Source organism: Nilaparvata lugens, chromosome 6 (genome assembly GCF_014356525.2).
Source record: "Nilaparvata lugens isolate BPH chromosome 6, ASM1435652v1, whole genome shotgun sequence".
NCBI lineage: Eukaryota > Metazoa > Arthropoda > Insecta > Hemiptera > Delphacidae > Nilaparvata > Nilaparvata lugens.
Window position 1 is genome coordinate 51,555,268 of NC_052509.1, and position 18,592 is coordinate 51,573,859.

At 32.2% G+C, this 18,592-nt stretch overlaps 1 protein-coding gene across 2 annotated transcripts in view; it reads left to right on the forward strand.

The window, feature by feature from the left end:
- The window catches only part of LOC111051268 (GDP-mannose 4,6 dehydratase), a 21,570-nt gene extending 7,558 nt beyond the window's left edge, over positions 1-14,012 (forward strand). The window contains exons 5-9 of one of the 2 annotated variants that reach the window (XM_039431159.1): positions 4,720-4,952; positions 5,919-6,134; positions 8,362-8,430; positions 9,739-9,842; positions 11,961-14,012. In XM_039431159.1, coding sequence (XP_039287093.1) covers positions 4,720-4,952; positions 5,919-6,134; positions 8,362-8,430; positions 9,739-9,807 — 587 coding nt within the window. In that variant the 3' untranslated portion in view covers positions 9,808-9,842; positions 11,961-14,012. The remainder of the gene's footprint in view (positions 1-4,719; positions 4,953-5,918; positions 6,135-8,361; positions 8,431-9,738; positions 9,843-11,960) is intronic. The other variant, XM_039431160.1, reaches the window with a different exon arrangement.
- The last annotated feature ends 4,580 nt before the right edge of the window (positions 14,013-18,592 follow it).

Consider the following 18,592-nt stretch of genomic DNA (forward strand, 5'->3'; position numbering starts at 1 on the left):
ATTTTATTTGACTAGTCCTTTCAATCTCAGGACATCTACAGGGAGCATCGTCTGATAAATTACAATTTAAATGCAATTTAAGTGTACAATTTGTCTCTTCACGTCCAGAGATATTTCTTGAAAAGGCGATATATTCTGTTTTTTTAATATTTAAGCTTAGGGAGTTAACATCTAACCATTTCTTCAGAGTGGAGATGCCTCTGGAGGCCGCTCCATAGACTCTCTGCCAGGTGCTCTCTCCAAACAACAGCACAGTATCGTCAGCAAATGAGAATACCTCACCTCCATTCAGGTCTAATCTGAGTATCTCATTTACATAAAGAAGGAATAAGATTGGTGATAAGACTGTTCCCTGAGGGAGACCATAACCGGAGAGAGGCAGATCACTCACACAGTCATCAAGTGTAAGAATTTGTGTTCTATGTGCAAGGTAGCTATGGAACAATCTCAGAGTTGTACCTCTGATTCCTGCTCGATCCAGTTTATTTAGTAGTTGGTTGTGAGCCACAGTATCGAAAGCCTTGGCTAGATCAAGGAAAACCGCAAGAGTTTTCTTTCCCTTATTTAACAAATCTGCCACAGAATTTGAGAAATGGATTAGAGCATCATCAGTACATTTATTTTTTTGAAATCCAAATTGGTGGTCTTCTATTATCCCATGTACCTAAGTCAAAGAATTCAATAATTTGAAATTTTATCACTTTCTCCATTATTTTCGTTAATGAACTAAGCAAATTGATTGGTCTATAGTTCTCAGTGAGTTTTTTATCACCTGATTTGAATAGAGGTTTGATTTTGGCGACCTTGAACAATTGTGGAAAAACTCCTTCGCGAAAACATTTATTTATAATTGATGTGAAAGGATAGGCAATGAAATCGGCTACTATTTTTAAAGTTTTACTATTTATACCATCAATACCTGGACATGTATTATTTTTCAGACTGAGTATGGCACTTTTTATTTGAATTTCATTTACCGGTTGCAAGACAAAGAGTCGGTCAATCTCGAGTTATTTTTCTTATATTTGAATTCATCAGCGGACTGGCTGGTATATTTAGGTATCCTATCAGCATAAGTTTTACCAACATTTACAAAGTATTTATTTAATTCATGTGCATTTAATTTTATTTCATTTTCTTTCCTTTTCCTATCTAGTAGTTCATTTATGTAAGACCATAATTTTTTTGCATTATTCCCACATTCGTTAATTTTAGTTTTATAATAATCATCCTTTGTACGATTTATAAGATTATTCAGTAGGTTCCTATATGTCCTGAATTTATTTTTCAAGTTAGTATTGAAAGGTTCCTTTTTTAGTTGCTTGGCAATTTTATCTCTTTCATTAATAGACTCTATCAAGCCCAGCGTGATCCATGGTTTCAGTGGTTTTTTCGTATGATTAATTTTTTTTTCATATTTAGAAATATGTATATAATTTGTAAGAGTATTAACAAACCTCTCATCCATAGAATCAACAGAATCATCATTGTTAAGAAATTCCCATTTTTCGTGCAGTAGGTATGATTCAAGTTTATTAAAATCAATCATAGTAATTATATTTGTCTGTGTGACGGGAGTGTGAGGCAATTTACTGTTTAGATTTATATGAAGAGTGGTAGCAAAATGATCAGTGATATTTAATTTAAAGACATTAGCTATTTTTGGTTCGATAGAATGTGTAGAATTCTTGAAGAATATATGATCAATTAAAGATTGACTATTATCCACTTTTCTAGTCGGAATATTAATTAAAGAATTAAAACCATTTCCATTCATAACATTCAGATACTGGAATGTACAGCGATCAGTGCTCAAAATATCGATATTAATATCACCTGCAAAAACTACATTACGATTATTCGGAAGAGATTCAAGATAGTTATTCAACACTCGGATAAAATTATCTGTGTTGCTGTTCGGAGACCTATAGACTGCATAACTTGTATTATCAAATCATTACCCAGTTCAACAATAACACTCAGCGCGTTAGCTTCTATCAACTCACAATCTAAAACTGTGAAATTATATTTTTTGTTAATATACATGCAAAGACTATCGCATTTATTAAGTTTACTGGGCTGGTTTAGCAAATTGTAGCCATCTATATAAAAATTAATAGGCTTATCGCCAGAATACCAAGTTTCAGTTAGAATTATTATATCGAATGACACTTTGAAATTATTAAGACACACTATGAATTCATTAAAGTTCTTATAAATACTACGAATGTTCATTTGAAAAATGTTCATATAGTTAACTGGACTTGTTTCTTTATCAGTGAGTAAATCATAATTCACATCTTCAATTTCTCCCGTCTTAAAAACGTCATCACTCAGAATGTTACATAACTCGTTGAAAGAGTTCATACTAAATAAAAAATCTTATTCTGAAAGCTCCGGAGAAGTCCTATTCAACCCGGTCCTCTGATGATTATTCGTTTTTTCGAGTTACATCGCCATTACCAATTTCGAGAAGATCATTCACGGTCCAAATTCTTAATGCTCTAGTATTTTCCTGTTTCCGTATGTAAACCTTTCCATCTCTTGACCATGCAAATTTGAAATTCTTCTTCTTAGTGAACTGTTTTGCCTCGTATAGGAGTTTCTTATAGTAGGGAGATAAATTTTCATTCAAGTAAACTGGTTTATCAGGGAGATTTCTATTTATGTTGATGGTTCGAAGATTAGCTTTAGGGTCGTTTTTAGATTTTTTCAATTCCTCACGAAAAACTTTATAACTCTTCATCCAATTATTCTTTATTTCTCTAGTGCGAAATGATACAATTAAAGAAGGAATTTCTTTATTTCCTGCTGGAAGTCGATGAGCGGCGTTAATATATGTTTGCTGGTGGCTGATTTTAAGAGCTTTAGCTGTTGATGCGATGATTTCATGAATATTTTCATGGTTAGTTGAAGGAATACCATGAATTTCGATATTGTTCCTTCGCAATATCAAAAGAAAAGCTAATATCAACTTACCTGTCGACTTATAAAGTGAAACACTGCTGTCCCGACATTGGCAATGAAGCTGTTGAATAGTTTGCCTATTCTATAATAGGCTAAGTTACTTTAGAGACTTCTAAGGTTGGAATATTATGTATTTGGAGACATAATACTAGATGATATATATTGACTGTATATATGTATATATATATTATTGACTAGAAATAATATAGATGGTAAAACATATAGTTTATAAAATTACAAACCTATATTTCAGCGAAATAAAGTTTATGTAATTATAAACAATATTTCTCGGTTCAGTTCCTTCAAAAATTTAATAACTAGATGACTAATTTAGAGGAGCTATTATAGTATGAACAAGTGTTTAGACGACAACCTGAGTGGCCTGATTTCAACACCGCTGACTCTTGCCAATCTTATTAACTGAGTTTTTGTATTGTGATAATTAGTCAGAGTATATAGAGTATATGACTATATAGAGTTTGTTTGACGACATGATCTAACCAGGAGTGCCTGGTCATTGTTCTTGATATTGGAAGAAAATATTGAAATGTTTCTCATTCAACCAATGCTGATATCTGAACTATTCGCTATAATCTTTTTTGTCTATTCAATCTAAACTATTTGCTGAACTATATCAGACATTGCTAATGTCTGAAGTGAATATCACTGTAGCAAATGAGTATTGTTGATTAGCTTTCATATTCAAGTGCTATTTCTAAGGTTCAATAACATTATTTTATTTATATAGGGCTACTCGATATTCTTTTCTTATATAGAATTACTACACCTTTTCCAACTGTATTTGAGAAAGTATCAATTGAAGTTGAGAATAGTCATTTGTATTTGTGAAAATGTAAGATGTTAATGAGAATAGTCAATTGTATTTGAGAAGTCATCACTTGTAATTGAGAATAGTGAATTTTATTTGAGAAATTATCATTTGTATTTGAGAACATACAATTTGAAATAGAGAAGTTGTCAGTTGTAATTGGGAAATGATTTAAAAAAACCAGTACTTCAAGTAGCTATATTTTTCATATAAAATAATATGTTCAATATTCCAATAAAACGTTTAGTTTTCGAAAAAATAATTTCCAAGCCTAAAAATTAATTGAAGAATTGCCGAATTGTTCGATCAAGAGATTGAATTGATTATTGATAAAGTTCAATTGCGCCGTAAACATAGAGAATTTGATCTTCCTCAGGTGCAATATTTCCCAAAATTTTTGGAGACAAAAGTTGCGTTGCTAATACATATGATACTCATTCGTTTACAGTACAGGGGAAATACTTTCACCATTGAAAATACTAATTTGCTACCATGCAAAGCCTATGGTAGTAATTGGAATACTGTGTACCTAGTACAGTATCCTTTCCTGTACTGTAGGCTACAGAAGAGTCACGACATGTCAATTGGAAAATTTTCTCATTTCCAATTATATCTTCTCATTTACATTTGACAATTTCTCAAATACAATTCACTATTCTCAATTACATGAAATGACTTCCCAAATACAATTAACTATTCTCATCTACAACTGACATTCTCTCAATTACAAGTGACTATTCTCAAATACAATTGATACTTTCTCAAATTAACTTGATACTTTCTCAAATACAATTGGAAAAGGTGTAGTACTCATTATTATCTCTTCGAAAACACAACTGTGATGTTTATAATATTTAGATTATGCAACAACTATATTCTTGGGATACGGATAACTTACCTGATTTTTTCGTTTTTTTTTGCAGCCTGCGCGAAACTGTATGCTTATTGGATAGTGGTGAACTACCGGGAGGCGTATAATATGTTCGCGTGCAATGGAATTCTATTCAACCACGAGAGCCCCCGGCGTGGGGAGAACTTTGTCACGCGTAAGATCACTCGATCGGTGGCCAAAATTCTGCTCGGCCATCTTGATTGCATGGAGCTTGGAAATTTGGACTCGCTGAGAGATTGGGGTCATGCCAAGGATTATGTGGAGGTAATTTATTTGATAAATAATCTAGTTTTAAACAGTATGTGTGTGCTGATTTGAATATACTAATACATATATTAAAAGATCTTGACAATGACAGTCACTGTAATGGTAAAGTAAAAGTAAAGTAAATTCTTATGGCGTTTGCTGGTGGGGAGTCCCTTGCGGGAAGGTCCCACCTCGCCTGAATATACAGGGTTGGGCAGGAAGTTTTGGATGATTTAAGATGATTTAACAGTTTTACACACTCATTTTTAAACAAAACTCAGAATTTGTTGTGTGTACCATGGGTGTTGCTATTATGGGTGGTTTGCCAACGCAGGCTACCGCTGGCCTTCAAATGGTCAAATTGCAGACTGGGCCAACATGTAGATGCGGCATGATATTGAGTTCATGTAGTTCATTTATGGAGTTTTATCTTCAAGCCAGCGTCAGGTATCGAAACCAATGGTCTGTAGGTCGTTTCTGCTGCTTGAATAAAGGACTTATAGCCCCGTCAACAAAGTGTTATAGAGGGAAAAGCTTGGAAGACAATATTTGACCCCGCAGTTCTGTTAAGGGTAGTGAGGAGATAAACATATCAAAAGTCCCCACCCTTACCCCCTGTGCTAAGAGGGTGGGGGTGGTTCAAAGGTACCATTTTTTTGTTTCTCGCATATAATTCGAAAAATATGCATTTTACAGACATGACTATTCTATAAGAAATTAAAGCTTACATAATTTCCTACAATATTGATCTTACAACTTTTTCTATATCTCTTTCACTTTTCGAGGTAGGGGTGGTGACTTTTGATATTTTTACCTCCTCACTACCCTAAACAGAACTGTGGGGTCAAAAATTGTCTTCCAAACTTTTCCCTCTATACCCTTTTTTGAGCATTCATTGCCTGTTAGCATTCATGACTATTAGGTACTGAAACCAGTTGTCTGGAGATGAATTGTGTTTCATACATGTCCGTTTTTCGTTGCCAGGCAATGTGGCTGATGCTGCAGCAGCCAAGTGCCGAGGACTTCGTGATCGCCACCGGTGAAGCACACAGCGTCAGGGAATTCGTTGAAGCCGCTTTCAGCTACATCGACAAGGAGATCGTGTGGGAAGGCTCGGGTCTCAATGAGATCGGCAAGGAGAAAGACACCGGCATTGTCAGAGTGCGTGTCAATCCCAAGTACTTCCGACCAACCGAAGTTGTAAGTACAGTAGTTATTATATCAATCAATAATCACTTCAAATTCAATTTATTCACAGCCAACAATAAAAATTGTAAAACGAGGCAGAGTCAGAATATTATATAGTCATACAAATTGTTGTACGAGTAATCATATAAATAGTTAATACAAGCACATAACTATAGTGAGGTCCACGTTATAATGGCAGTGGAAAAAGATAGGAGAACAACGTTGCCGATCCTCTGTCTTGTCAAATGCCTTCTATGGAGGGTAACTGATACGGGTTTATTGATGTAATATTAATAGTCCAGGCAATGAATGCTCAAAAAAGGGTATAGAGGGAAATGTTTGGAAGAAAATTTTTGACCCCGCAGTTCTGTTAAGGGTAGTAGGGAGGTGAACATATCAAAAGTCCCCACGCCTAACCCCTGTGCTAAGGGGGTGGGGGTGGTTCAAGGGTACAATTTTTTGGTTTCTCGCATAAAACTGAAAAACTATGTATCCTAAGGACTTGACTGTCTTATAACAAATTGAAGCTTACATAATTTCCTACAATATTCAATTCACAACTTTTTTATATCTCCTCTTAGCTTTTGAGATATCCGCTCTTGAAGGTGTGACATTTTTGAAAAAAACACGTTAGCCACCAATTTTTTTCTACTTTTGCTCTTATAACTTTTTAAAAATCGATGGGAAAAATCCATGTTGATTATGAGCTTATAGAGCATCAAATTCTCTTCAATTTGATGTATAATTTCACACTTTTACAAATTTCCCTACACCTTTTGCAGCAGCTTTAATGCTGAGTGTGAAATCTCCATTTTCGCAACAATAGACCAATTGGTACAAAGGAATTTTGAGGGAATGTTTTAAACATTATTTTTTACCTGGCAGCTTTGTTGAGACTAGTTAGGAGGAGAACATATCAAAAGTCCCCATTCCTAACCCATGTGCTAAGGGGATAAGGGTGGTTTAAAAGTTGAATTTTTCAGCGTTTTGCTTTTAACTCTCCAACAATGCATAATAAAAACTGATGCTTATCGTAGGTTTGTAGAGCATTAAATTCTCTTTGAAATGGTGTAATTATTACACTATTCCAAGTTTTCCTTTCATTGTCATAGCAGCTTCAATGTAGGGGGTGAATCTTTCATTGCTGCAACAAGTGTCAACTCAGCGGTTCCACACCTTCAACAGAGGGGATAAAGGTGCGCACTTTCGCTGTGTTCACCTACTAACTAGCCCAAATCGAGCTGCAAAGTAAAAAATTGTATCACAGACATCCCCTTCAAATGTCATTGTCAAACGATCAATTGTTGCAGCAATGAAAAATTCACCCCCTACATTGAAGCTGCTATAACAATGAAAGGAACAGAAGCACTAAACACAGAAAAAGGATAGAAACACTATTGTCAATCGAATACTGCCATTATAACTTGGACATCACTATAGTAACATAGAATAATACATAATTCCTGCTTCCAGATGAATGAACAATGTCTGCTGGGTAGAGAATGAATACCATTGGTCTTTATGAGGACTTTTACTCAAATGATTCTGAAAGTTCACACTAATTAGTTCATATTATTTCACACTAATGTTTGAACAATCCTGTAAGAATTAATGGTATTCTCAAGTCTACACTCTCCTTTCTTACCTGTTCGATTTGAACCCTTATGGGGGATTGGAAGAGCACATTTTTGTTAATTTCTTGACTATTGTTTGTTGCAAGAGTATCGTGGACTCATTTTTTTTTGGTTTATAAAAATCCAGTTTTAATGAAAATCGTTAATTTTTTAGTTGTGTGTAAATCATATTCTAAAATCTGAATGATGTCCTTGAAAGGACTAGTGAAAGCTGGTTGTATGGGTCCAAACTTATGCTTTTTGTAATTTATCAACAGAATTTGCATTGATGACTCACAAAAAAGACTATTATGCAACAGAATCATGTATTTTGATTAACAGTATTCAGTAAATTTTGACACTGGATTATTTTATGTGGTCATTAAATTTTATAATTATTTTTTCACTATTGCTATTAGTTATTGCTGGATAGTTATTATCTAAAATTAACAATCGAGATATGATAGAATAGATTCAACAAGTTAGACTTGCATGACATGCCAAATGGAGCATTTGAATGAAATATTTTAAAGAATTTTGCCATAATTTCTTCCACTTGATTATGAGACATGTGTTATCATAATATGTAATTTTATTGTTACTCATTCTTTCCTTGCAATTTTCAGGATATGCTCCTCGGAGATTCTACAAAAGCTAAAGAAAAATTTGGTTGGAAACCAAAAGTAAATTTCCAAGTAAGTGACTTATTTCAAGAAATATTTTCACTGGCCCTATGATATTGAATTATTGGCTTGAAGGTAATAAGTTCAGAATTGGTGGCAGGCTCTAACACTCAAGTCACCATGAAAGATCGTTACTAATAAACTATTTTCTATGATGCGTTTCAACCAAAGTATTCTAGTTAATTAATATGAATACTGAGAATATTTATTCCTCATAAACATTCGTGAATTATAAAAACATTTACTAATATACTCAAGTTGAAATATTATTTTGTTATGGTGACCTGGCAAGTTTGAAATATGTAGATAATTATTGACTGGGATATAACCCATGTATTTAATGTTTTGAGAGGCATATATCATTGCAGCTTATGCACAGCTCTTCTGACAGGCTGGCCGAGTGTTCTGAGGCTTTGCAACTTCAGTTTGCTTAATTCCGGCCGGGGGAATTTGATCATCTCATCCTATTACCCACGCAAAGGTTTATGTGGACACCACCTAGCAAAAACATTTCTTTTTTTTGATGGAATTAAATAGAGAATGCATTTATTCAAATGCTAACTAATATATAACTATTTATTCAACGAAAATCCTAAATTCAAATTTAATTAAATAAAAAAATTTAATTCTATCAATAACTTGTTGGCCGCTATGGCTTCGTATAAAATGAGCGCTGCTATCCAGAGATTGTCAGTTTGGTGTAAGGGTATGCATTCCTGACTGGCAATTGGGAGGTACCGGGTTCAATTCCCGGGCTGGCAACTAATTTTTGGAAAGTAGTTCTCATCGAATTTTTCCATCTAGCTGTTAACCCTGTTGTCAATGTCTGCAGTAGCAGAAGTCTTCGGGGAGATTTGCAGCATTTATTTAGGATTTTCGTTGAATAATAGTTATATTTCTTTTTTTTGTTCACACGACATTCAAAACTTAATCCATCCAATTAATACATAATTCGTCTCAGGTTCTGTCTGCTTATTATCACTAATTAGTAATTTCCAGAGAGGTCTGCTTCATTCATGACCTTTGATTGTAGCAAAAATGGCTACATATCAATACATTTACTTGATGATGATTGGTTCAATTAGATTTAATTCATTTCTATCATGTCTTCCTCCATGTAAATAACCAGATAATGCCATCTTTATCTATCTCCATGTAGATGCTCACACAGCCCCAACACCATCCAACTCCATGTAAATTCACTCAAGTTTAGTTCCACTTCTTAATTGAAAGAATTAATTCAAAACTCTTTTTATCATTTCATAATGGCTTGGTTATTTTTCAATTTGTAAATCTATAGTCAATTTTCATTGCTTCCAGGATCTAGTAAAATGCATGATGGAAGCTGACATTCAGTTGATGAAAACAAATCCCAATTTAAGAGTGTAACAATTGATAAAATTTTGTGCTTACCATTTTACCATGTGAGTATGTACCGGGTCCGGTATGAGTACTTACTGTTTTTGAAGAAGTCATTGTGTGGGTTGTATTGGTAGCACTTATGTGATGAGGGTAATATTGTTTGAAGCGATTTAGATTGTGCACCTTGGTTTGGCTTGGTGAGCATCGATGGTTCGTTGAGGAGCAGTTCATCATAAAAAAATGCTAATTAAATGAAAAAGTATTTTTTAAAGTCGGTGCCCAAGGGTTATGTGGTGTGAATGTGGATCCTTATTCATTGAGATCTTCCTCCGACCTAGGCTTAATCTTTTTCTTGAGGATCACGAAGAGCAAAAAATTTGGTTTCAGCAAAGCATAACCGCATATCAAACCTTTGGATATTCTACAGAAATTTTGAGAGACTCGATTCCTGGAAGTCTTGTTTTCTTGTAAGAAGCATTGACCGTTTTCACTTTTACCTATTTCTCGCCGACATAATGTCATCCAATATCACCTACAGCTGATCCTTAGCTAATCGGAGGACATACAGAATGTCGTGACGGCGAGAAATCGGTGAGTGTGAAAACTGCCAATGCTTGGCCCCCAAGGTCACCAAACAAGTTGCAATTTTTGGAGGCTGAAGTTAACAAACACTGTCCCATAAATCTTCATACATGAAGAAGCCAAGGTGGTAGCTATTTCAAGAGAAGTGACAAGTAATTTAAAATGATATATGAGTATAGGCTGATAGTACTATTGATTGATAATTAATAGAGGTATGTCTTATGTATATATTTTTTCTGTGACCACATTTAAAAATTAAGTCAGATTTGTTGCCATACTCTGTATTTCACAGAGCACTGCCGTAAATGATTTAGAGATTATTCAAAATAAGTTATTGAGGTATCTTTATTTCAAAACGTATAATACATTTTGTCCAATAGCTTTTTCCACCGAAACCTTAAGGTCAACATTTAAAGTCCAAAAATTAAAAACCAGAAGATCCATTAGAGCATTAATGTTATTATATGACATTCTAAATAATAATATATTCATGCCAGATTTCATCAATTTGTTAAATTTCCATGTTCCATGCAATAGACCAAGACTTAATATGCTATTTCAGATACCGTTTGTCAGAACCGTTCACCATTTCAATTCCTACCTGAATAGAACAATGAGATTGTACAATAGACTAAACCCATTCCTTGACCCCTTCTATGACCGCTTCAATACATTCAAAAAATCTTGTGAAAAATTATGCTGCTCAATTGATGAATAAATTATTATTTTTGAGCTCTACTAACTCTCCTTTTTTCAACTGTTTCTTCTTTCTTTTTATTTAAATATTTTTCATCCTATACCCTTTTACTAACTTTCTGAATCTGACCAATATATCGTTCTCTTCTAATCTTATTAGTTATAGCCTACTGAATTGTGAATATTTAATGAATTGCGATATTATTTTCTTTTCTCTTATTTTTTTTTTAATTGTAACACATTTTTTATCAAATGTGTCATTAAGGCTCGTTCTGGAGTTTGTCTGTGAGCCTTTCTATGTTTTTATGGAATAAATAAATAAATAAATTTCCTTTTTCACATGTGTTGAGCAGCACTCAAATTATTGGGTTTGAAGATATTCTCTAATTGTGGGGAAATATGAATGTTGGGTGTGAATAGCTTATTTATTTTTCTGTATTGTTCTGGAGGTGATGTGATAAATATCTAATATTTAATTAAAACTACTAGACATTGTCAAAGCAAATTATTTATTAAAACGATTTGAGATATTTTCGGTTGTTACATCATTATTTCTCTCTTGTTAACTATGTGTCAATTTATCAAAACATTTTTTATAAAATCTATTCATACTCTGTGTCAATATCAATCAATTTATTAAAACTACTTTAGTACACATAGTTTATTAGAGGTTGATAATGGTGTAACATCCGAAACTATTATCTCAAATTGTTTTAATGAATAAGTGGTTTGGCAATATCTAAGCCCAGTCGTTTTCATTTGGTCTATTTATTTGTCATAATTCATCTGTGAAAGGCGCTTACGTAATTCCATTTGCAAATCATATAAAAAATATATACAAATTTACATTTATATAATATTTATGTTTTTAGAAACATATTAATTTCTATGTATATGTTCAGGATCTCGTAAAGGACATGATGGAAGCGGATATAAAGCTGATGAAGAGTAATCCACAGGCATAGATGGCAATGGATAAATACAGACTTTGTGTTCAAGTGTTAATTTTCAAATATCATATAATTTCTTGATCCATTGCGAAATACATGTCGGTGTGCAAGTGGAAAATCATGTCTGATGCAATAATTGTTTTAGAATTGACTATTTTATTGTAATTACAATTTAATCAATTTCAAATTATATAAGCGGTAGGGATCATTATTTTCGATATGGAAAACTTGTTGTGATATCATGTCATAAACCATCTTCATCGCGAAAACAAATGATTAGAATCACTTTAAAAAGTTATGTAAATCTACAGTTGGATAGGTTTGTAAATCTTTACTATCATTGTGACTTCCTTATATTTGGGAGTGAAGTGGGAGTAAATATAATTGTGTGTTATTATAATATTTTAAGTGTCATTTCTAGCTTGCAATGGAATTATAGACTAGTAATATTAATACAAATTAACTGAAGCTCAACATAATCATATTATGATATCATTGATCATAAGTAGTGTTACCAATGCAATGGGGAGCAGAATGATTTTTTTTTAATTAATTTTCAGCTATTCATTGGGATCGAAGCACTTGCTTCAAATTATAGATCTGTAGGCGATTCCAGATACTTCTTATAGATATTCATTTTTAAATTTGAGACTTGAAAGTAATGCATACTTTTCTTGTAATTTAATAAATTTCTAACAATTTTAATTTTCATTGCTTTTTTGACAACACTGTGTATAGCTTGACAGAAATGTAGGGAGAGGAGAGGATTAAGCCAAACTTATCTATACGGATGGTTGAATTAATATGAACGTTTTGAATTTCTTCCTCTTGAAAAAATACTGTAATATAGAGAATAATTATTAAATTACTGTATTGTGAATAATAATAATATTGTTAGTTGAATGAAGAATATATTATATTCTTCATTCAAATAAATATGGGCTATTAGGGCACATTCTGAAAAATTTTATTTCTTTTTTAGCATAATTATCTTAAATTATTGAATGTGATTTTTAAATTATATTAATCAGATAACTATTTGTTGAGCTTTTTTAGATTACTTAACATTTTGGCCATTAAAAAGCGGAAACGCTAAAAACGCACTTCTATCTGAACTGTACTACTGTACTTGATTTTATATAGTATATTTTATAGACAAGCATTTAGGAATTATAAAAAAATAGTTGAACTGTTGAATCTTTTATAACATTTGAAAACTGTAATCTCCCATTCTAGCCTCTCGCAACTTATTATATAACTAAAAAACTTCCAGTAATTGTGCGATCTAATTTTCCTTCCAAGTAGGCTACTATTTAGTAAAATGTAACATTCATATTTACCTCTCATTTACATCATAATCATTCTGTAAATCATGTATTCATTCATAATAAAATATATTATCCAGTTTAAAATTATAGCTGATTGATTCTAAGAATCATTTGAAAAGACTTGTTTGAAGCCAATGAATTTGGAATTAACAAAATATAATATAATAATGTGCGTCTAAGAATATATATTTGTATGGACTGCAATAAAAATAATTTAGGAGAAATGTTGCACATTTCGACCTAATATTTGTAGATTGATAAAATTGTAAAATTTGAAAATGATTAAGTTTGTAGAGTGAATATTGATGTTGTGAAACTTTTCCATACGGTAATTAATTGAAGAGACTTGAAATGTGATATGTGAGCAAACACGAAAGCATGCTCCTGTGGAATAATAATTTTTATTAAAATAAAGTGGATTTTTTGACAACATTTCAAGTCTCTTCAATCTTGAAAATTGAAGTGATAGAATCTAACAATTATTATTAAAAAAAAAACATTCCGAAATTTGTGCATTTGGAATTTAAACTAAAATGTAATGCTTCCATTACAACATTTTATAAATTTTATTAGCATGTGTATTCATTTATAAATGTTATTGTTGTAGATATGGTTTTTGTTTATTGTGTTTGATAAATTTAATCTGTATTGAAAATAATATTTATGATTGACAGCACAATTAATTGAGCATTTTAAGTTTCTCATTATAATACAATATAGCCTATTCTATTCCAAATTCCTAAAAAAACTCAAATAATATTATTTTCCTTCTCACTATCCATTAAACATTTCAAGAATCTCAATTTCTATCAACTGTTGAAAATACAATCAGTAATGAAATAATAATAAATTATTTTCTGTGATGCGTTTCAACCAAAGTATTCTAGTTGATTAATATTAATATTGAGAATTTATTCCCCATAAATAACATTCTTGAATTATAAAAACATTTACTAATATACTCAAGTTGAAAATATTATAATGTTATGGTGACCTGGCAAGTTTGAAATAATATTTGTTTGTAATATAGTTTTTAATAGCATATTATGTAGAGAATCATTGACTGGGATGTAACCCATGTATTAAATGTTTTGAGATGCATATATCATTGCAGCTTATGCACAGCTCTTCTGACAGGCTGGCCGAGTCACAATAGATACTGTGGCCGAGTGTTCTGTTACTTTGCAACTTCTGTCAAATTTGATCATCTCATCCTAATCACCCACGCAACGGTTTCTGTAGACATCATTCAGCAAAAACATTTCTTTCAAATTGTGTCGCCTATAATAAATATTGTCCCAGACCCAGATTGAGATTCACATTATAAAATCAACACCTGATTAGTAGTATATTTGTTGCTATGCTTGACTGTCATTAAACAAAGCAGATAGCTTTATCCTTTTCTAGCTCCGCGTCGTTGCCAAATCGTTTGTATGGTGAATATAATATAAATATTTGAATTTGATGATAATTGACAAGAAACAACCATAAATATTTTATCAATCTCTTTCCTGTATAGGGCTACTTGTAATATAAATATAAAGAAAATAATTAAAAATCTCAGTACCCTTTTTTAAAAAATATATTTTATCACGACATGTTTCGGTCAATTATGCCATTTTCAAGTGATATGAATTAAATAAATAAATACTAATGGACTCTTATTTAGAGTCTTCCATTAGTATTTATTTATTTAATTCATATCACTTGAAAATGGCATAATTGACCGAAACATGTCGTGATAAAATATATTTTTTAAAAAAGGGTACTGAGATTTTTAATTATTTTCTTTATATTTATATTTTATCAAATATACAGGCATAACTGGAATCTCAGTTATCTTTTAAAGATGACTGTGGGTAAAAAGTAAAAGGAATTTGTGAATCTCACATTAGTTTGCCTGGCCCGTTGTTATCAGGCAACATTTCAGGAACAAGGTCTGTAATAATATTTATGGACATTGTTCAGGAATTAGTCTGAATTTACACTTTTTACTTTTCTTGCCCTATTACCATAGGTAAGGAAAGTATTGTTTCAAAAAAAAAATTAAGGTACCCCAATTTCAAGTTTTCTATACGTTTCAAGGTCCCCTGAGTCCAAAAACATGATTTTTGGGTGTTGGTCTGTGTGTGTGTATGTCTGTGAACACGATAACTCCATTCCTAACTAACCGATTGACTTGAAATTTAAACTTAAGGTCCTTATACTACCATGAGGATCCGACAATAAGAAATTCAATAAAATTCAATCCAAAATGGCGGATAATTACTAAAAAACCATGTTTTTCACGTTTTCCTCGAAAACGGCTCTAACGATTTTCTTGAAATTTATACCATGAAGCTATTTATAAGCCCTATCAACTGACATAAGTGTCATTTCTGGGAAAATTGCAGGAGCTCCGTAATATTCTTGAGGAAAATGGGGGATAATCACTAAAAAACCATGTTTTTCACGGTTTTCTCGAAAACGGCTTCAACGATTTTCTTCAAATTTATACCATAGATAGCTATTCAAAAGTCCTATAAACTGACATGAGCCTCATTTCTGGGAAAATTGCAGGAGCTCCGTAATATTCTTGAGAAAAATGGCGGATAATTACTAAAAAACCATGTTTTTCACGATTTTCTCAAGAATGAATTGACCGATTTTTTTCAAATTCATACTCTGTATAGTTATTTATCAGCTCTATCAACTAGCATGAGTCTTTTTCCTGGAAAACTAATCGTGGGGGGGGGCCACCCCATCCTTGAGAAATAGACTTCGTAGCCTCCTTCTCGCTTCTCGTGCATGAGGTAGGTAGGTAGAGCAGCTTATAAAAAGATAACATCATAGGCTAGTCGAGATATTTCATCTGTAGAACAGCAGCTGTTTTGACGACTTTTGAAAAAATCATCGAATTTCACAATTTACACAAAGGAAAAAGTAATCTTAAAACAATTATATATACTCATATAAGATATACAGTAGTCTGATCGTAGTTGCAAATATTTTGCCGCCAATCGTCATTAAGTTATTCCCCTAAATTATTCTCGTTTAAGAATGAGGCTTATAGTTCAATGAGCAAGGAAAGTTGTGTGAGTGTACCACACCAGATTTTAATTTATCGGAGAAGTGATAATGAGCATTTTACATATCGAGCAATTACACTCTTCCAAAGATGCTTCATGTTTGTTTATTTGTTGTCATTCCATCGCAATAAATCAGTTACTTTCTAAAGGTATTTGAATATAAATCAATATTATTGAATAATTTAAAAGGAAATATTCTATTGTGTTTCGATATTTTTGTTATAGATACATTTACAAATTATCTGAAATAAAAAATATTGATGGCAGTGAATGAAGATCAACTCTGATATCAAAGGCAGGGCTAAATCGCACGTCCAGTGCCACCTCACCTTTCATCAAATTTTTGGTTGGGATTGATTAAGGATGATATTTTGAACATAAAATCACAAGAAATAAACGGCGCTCACTCATCATAATTTTTTAAAAAAATAATTTAGTTCTACTAACCTCACTTTGTTCACAAGATTTTAAACACCTCTAATATATTATATTCACAGTTAAATTGGTTTCAATTGTACCTGAATGACACTTCAAAACATGCAGATCACTTATTCTTAACGATAAACTTCAAAATCTTTCTTAAATATTATCAAACAGTACTTCATTAAGATATATTTTTCTGTTTTTCCAGGGACCAGAAATCAATTTAATATTCACTGGACTTTGTTACAAATATCGATGATCGATAAATAAATTCGATATTGATTTGTGAACTATCAATAAGTGATGCACATATAGAGAAGCTATCATTAGAAAAATGCAATAAATTTATTCGTATTTCATTATGAATTGAGTTCAATGAGTTTATTTCAATAAATACTTGAAAATATTCAAATTGTTTTATTTTTCCCACCAATCTCGTCAATAAAACTTGAAAACATCACAATGGATGTGAATTTTTCTATATAATTGAATACTACTCTAGTAAAATGTTAAATTCTCCATTATATAATTCGCCCGTTGTCAATGTTTTTGAAAGTGAACCAACTACAACGCTGTAGTGAGGTCCATGCTGTAATGGTAATGTTTACTCAGCACTGGTATTGCTATCCTTGTCTATAATTCAACAAAGCGGATAGAGCTGCCTCTTTTTCGATTTCCTCTGTTGCCAGATCGTCTTTTTACAATGTGAAATTATAAAATTATTGAAAAGATTTGCTCTGTTGCCAGATCGTCTTTTTACAATGTGAAATTATAAAATTATTGAAGAATATAATTTATTGATTAATATTGACCAAGCAAAGTGAGATCTTAGATTCAAGTCGACGGTTTTGTATTTATTTCTATTCATGTTTATATGTTTTTTTTATATTTATGTTTATATGTTCTGCATTTATAGTGATATGCAGCAATAGTATATCATAAAATTTGACTTTCACACTTTCATGAAAGTGTTTAATGTAAAAGGGTTGGGGTTTAGGTTATTTCAAGTTATATTTCATGAGGTGAGGTTAGGTTTTTGCTTTAAATTTGCAATATGCTAGAAAGGGCTAAAATACAGGTAGAATTATGGTTTTTGATATTTCAAAGGTGAAAAAATAGGTAAGGGGGTTAGGATTTTGCTTTGAAATTGCAATATGCTGGAAGGGATTACGGGTTTTTACAAAGATATATGTTTAATAATGTTTTAAATATGAAAGGATAGGTTAGGGGATTAGGATTTTGCTTTGAAATCCAGAGTGTTGAATGTGAAAGGGTTAGGTTAGGTTAGTTAGGTTAGGTTAGGTTAGGTTAGGTTAGGTTAGGTTAGGTTGGTTAGGTTAGGTTAGGTTAGGTTAGGTTGGGTTAGGTTAGGTTAGGTTAGGTTAGGTTTTCACAAAGATTTATGTTTCATAATGTTTTAAATATAAAAGGATAGGTTAGGAGATTAGGATTTTGCTTTGAAATCCAGAGTGTTGAATGTGAAAGGGTTAGGTTAAGTTAGGTTAGGTTAGGTTAGGTTGAGTTAGGTTAGGTTAGGTTGGGTTAGGTTAGGTTAGGTAAGGTTAGGTTAGGTTGGGTTAGGTTAGGTTAGGTTAGGTTAGGTTAGGTTAGGTTAGGTTAGGTTTTCACAATGATTTATGTTTCATAATGTTTTAAATATAAAAGGATAGGTTAGGTTAGGTTAGGTTGGGTTAGGTTAGGTTGGGTTAGGTTAGGTCAGGTTAGGTTAGGTTAGGTTAGGTTCGGTTTTCACAAAGATTTATGT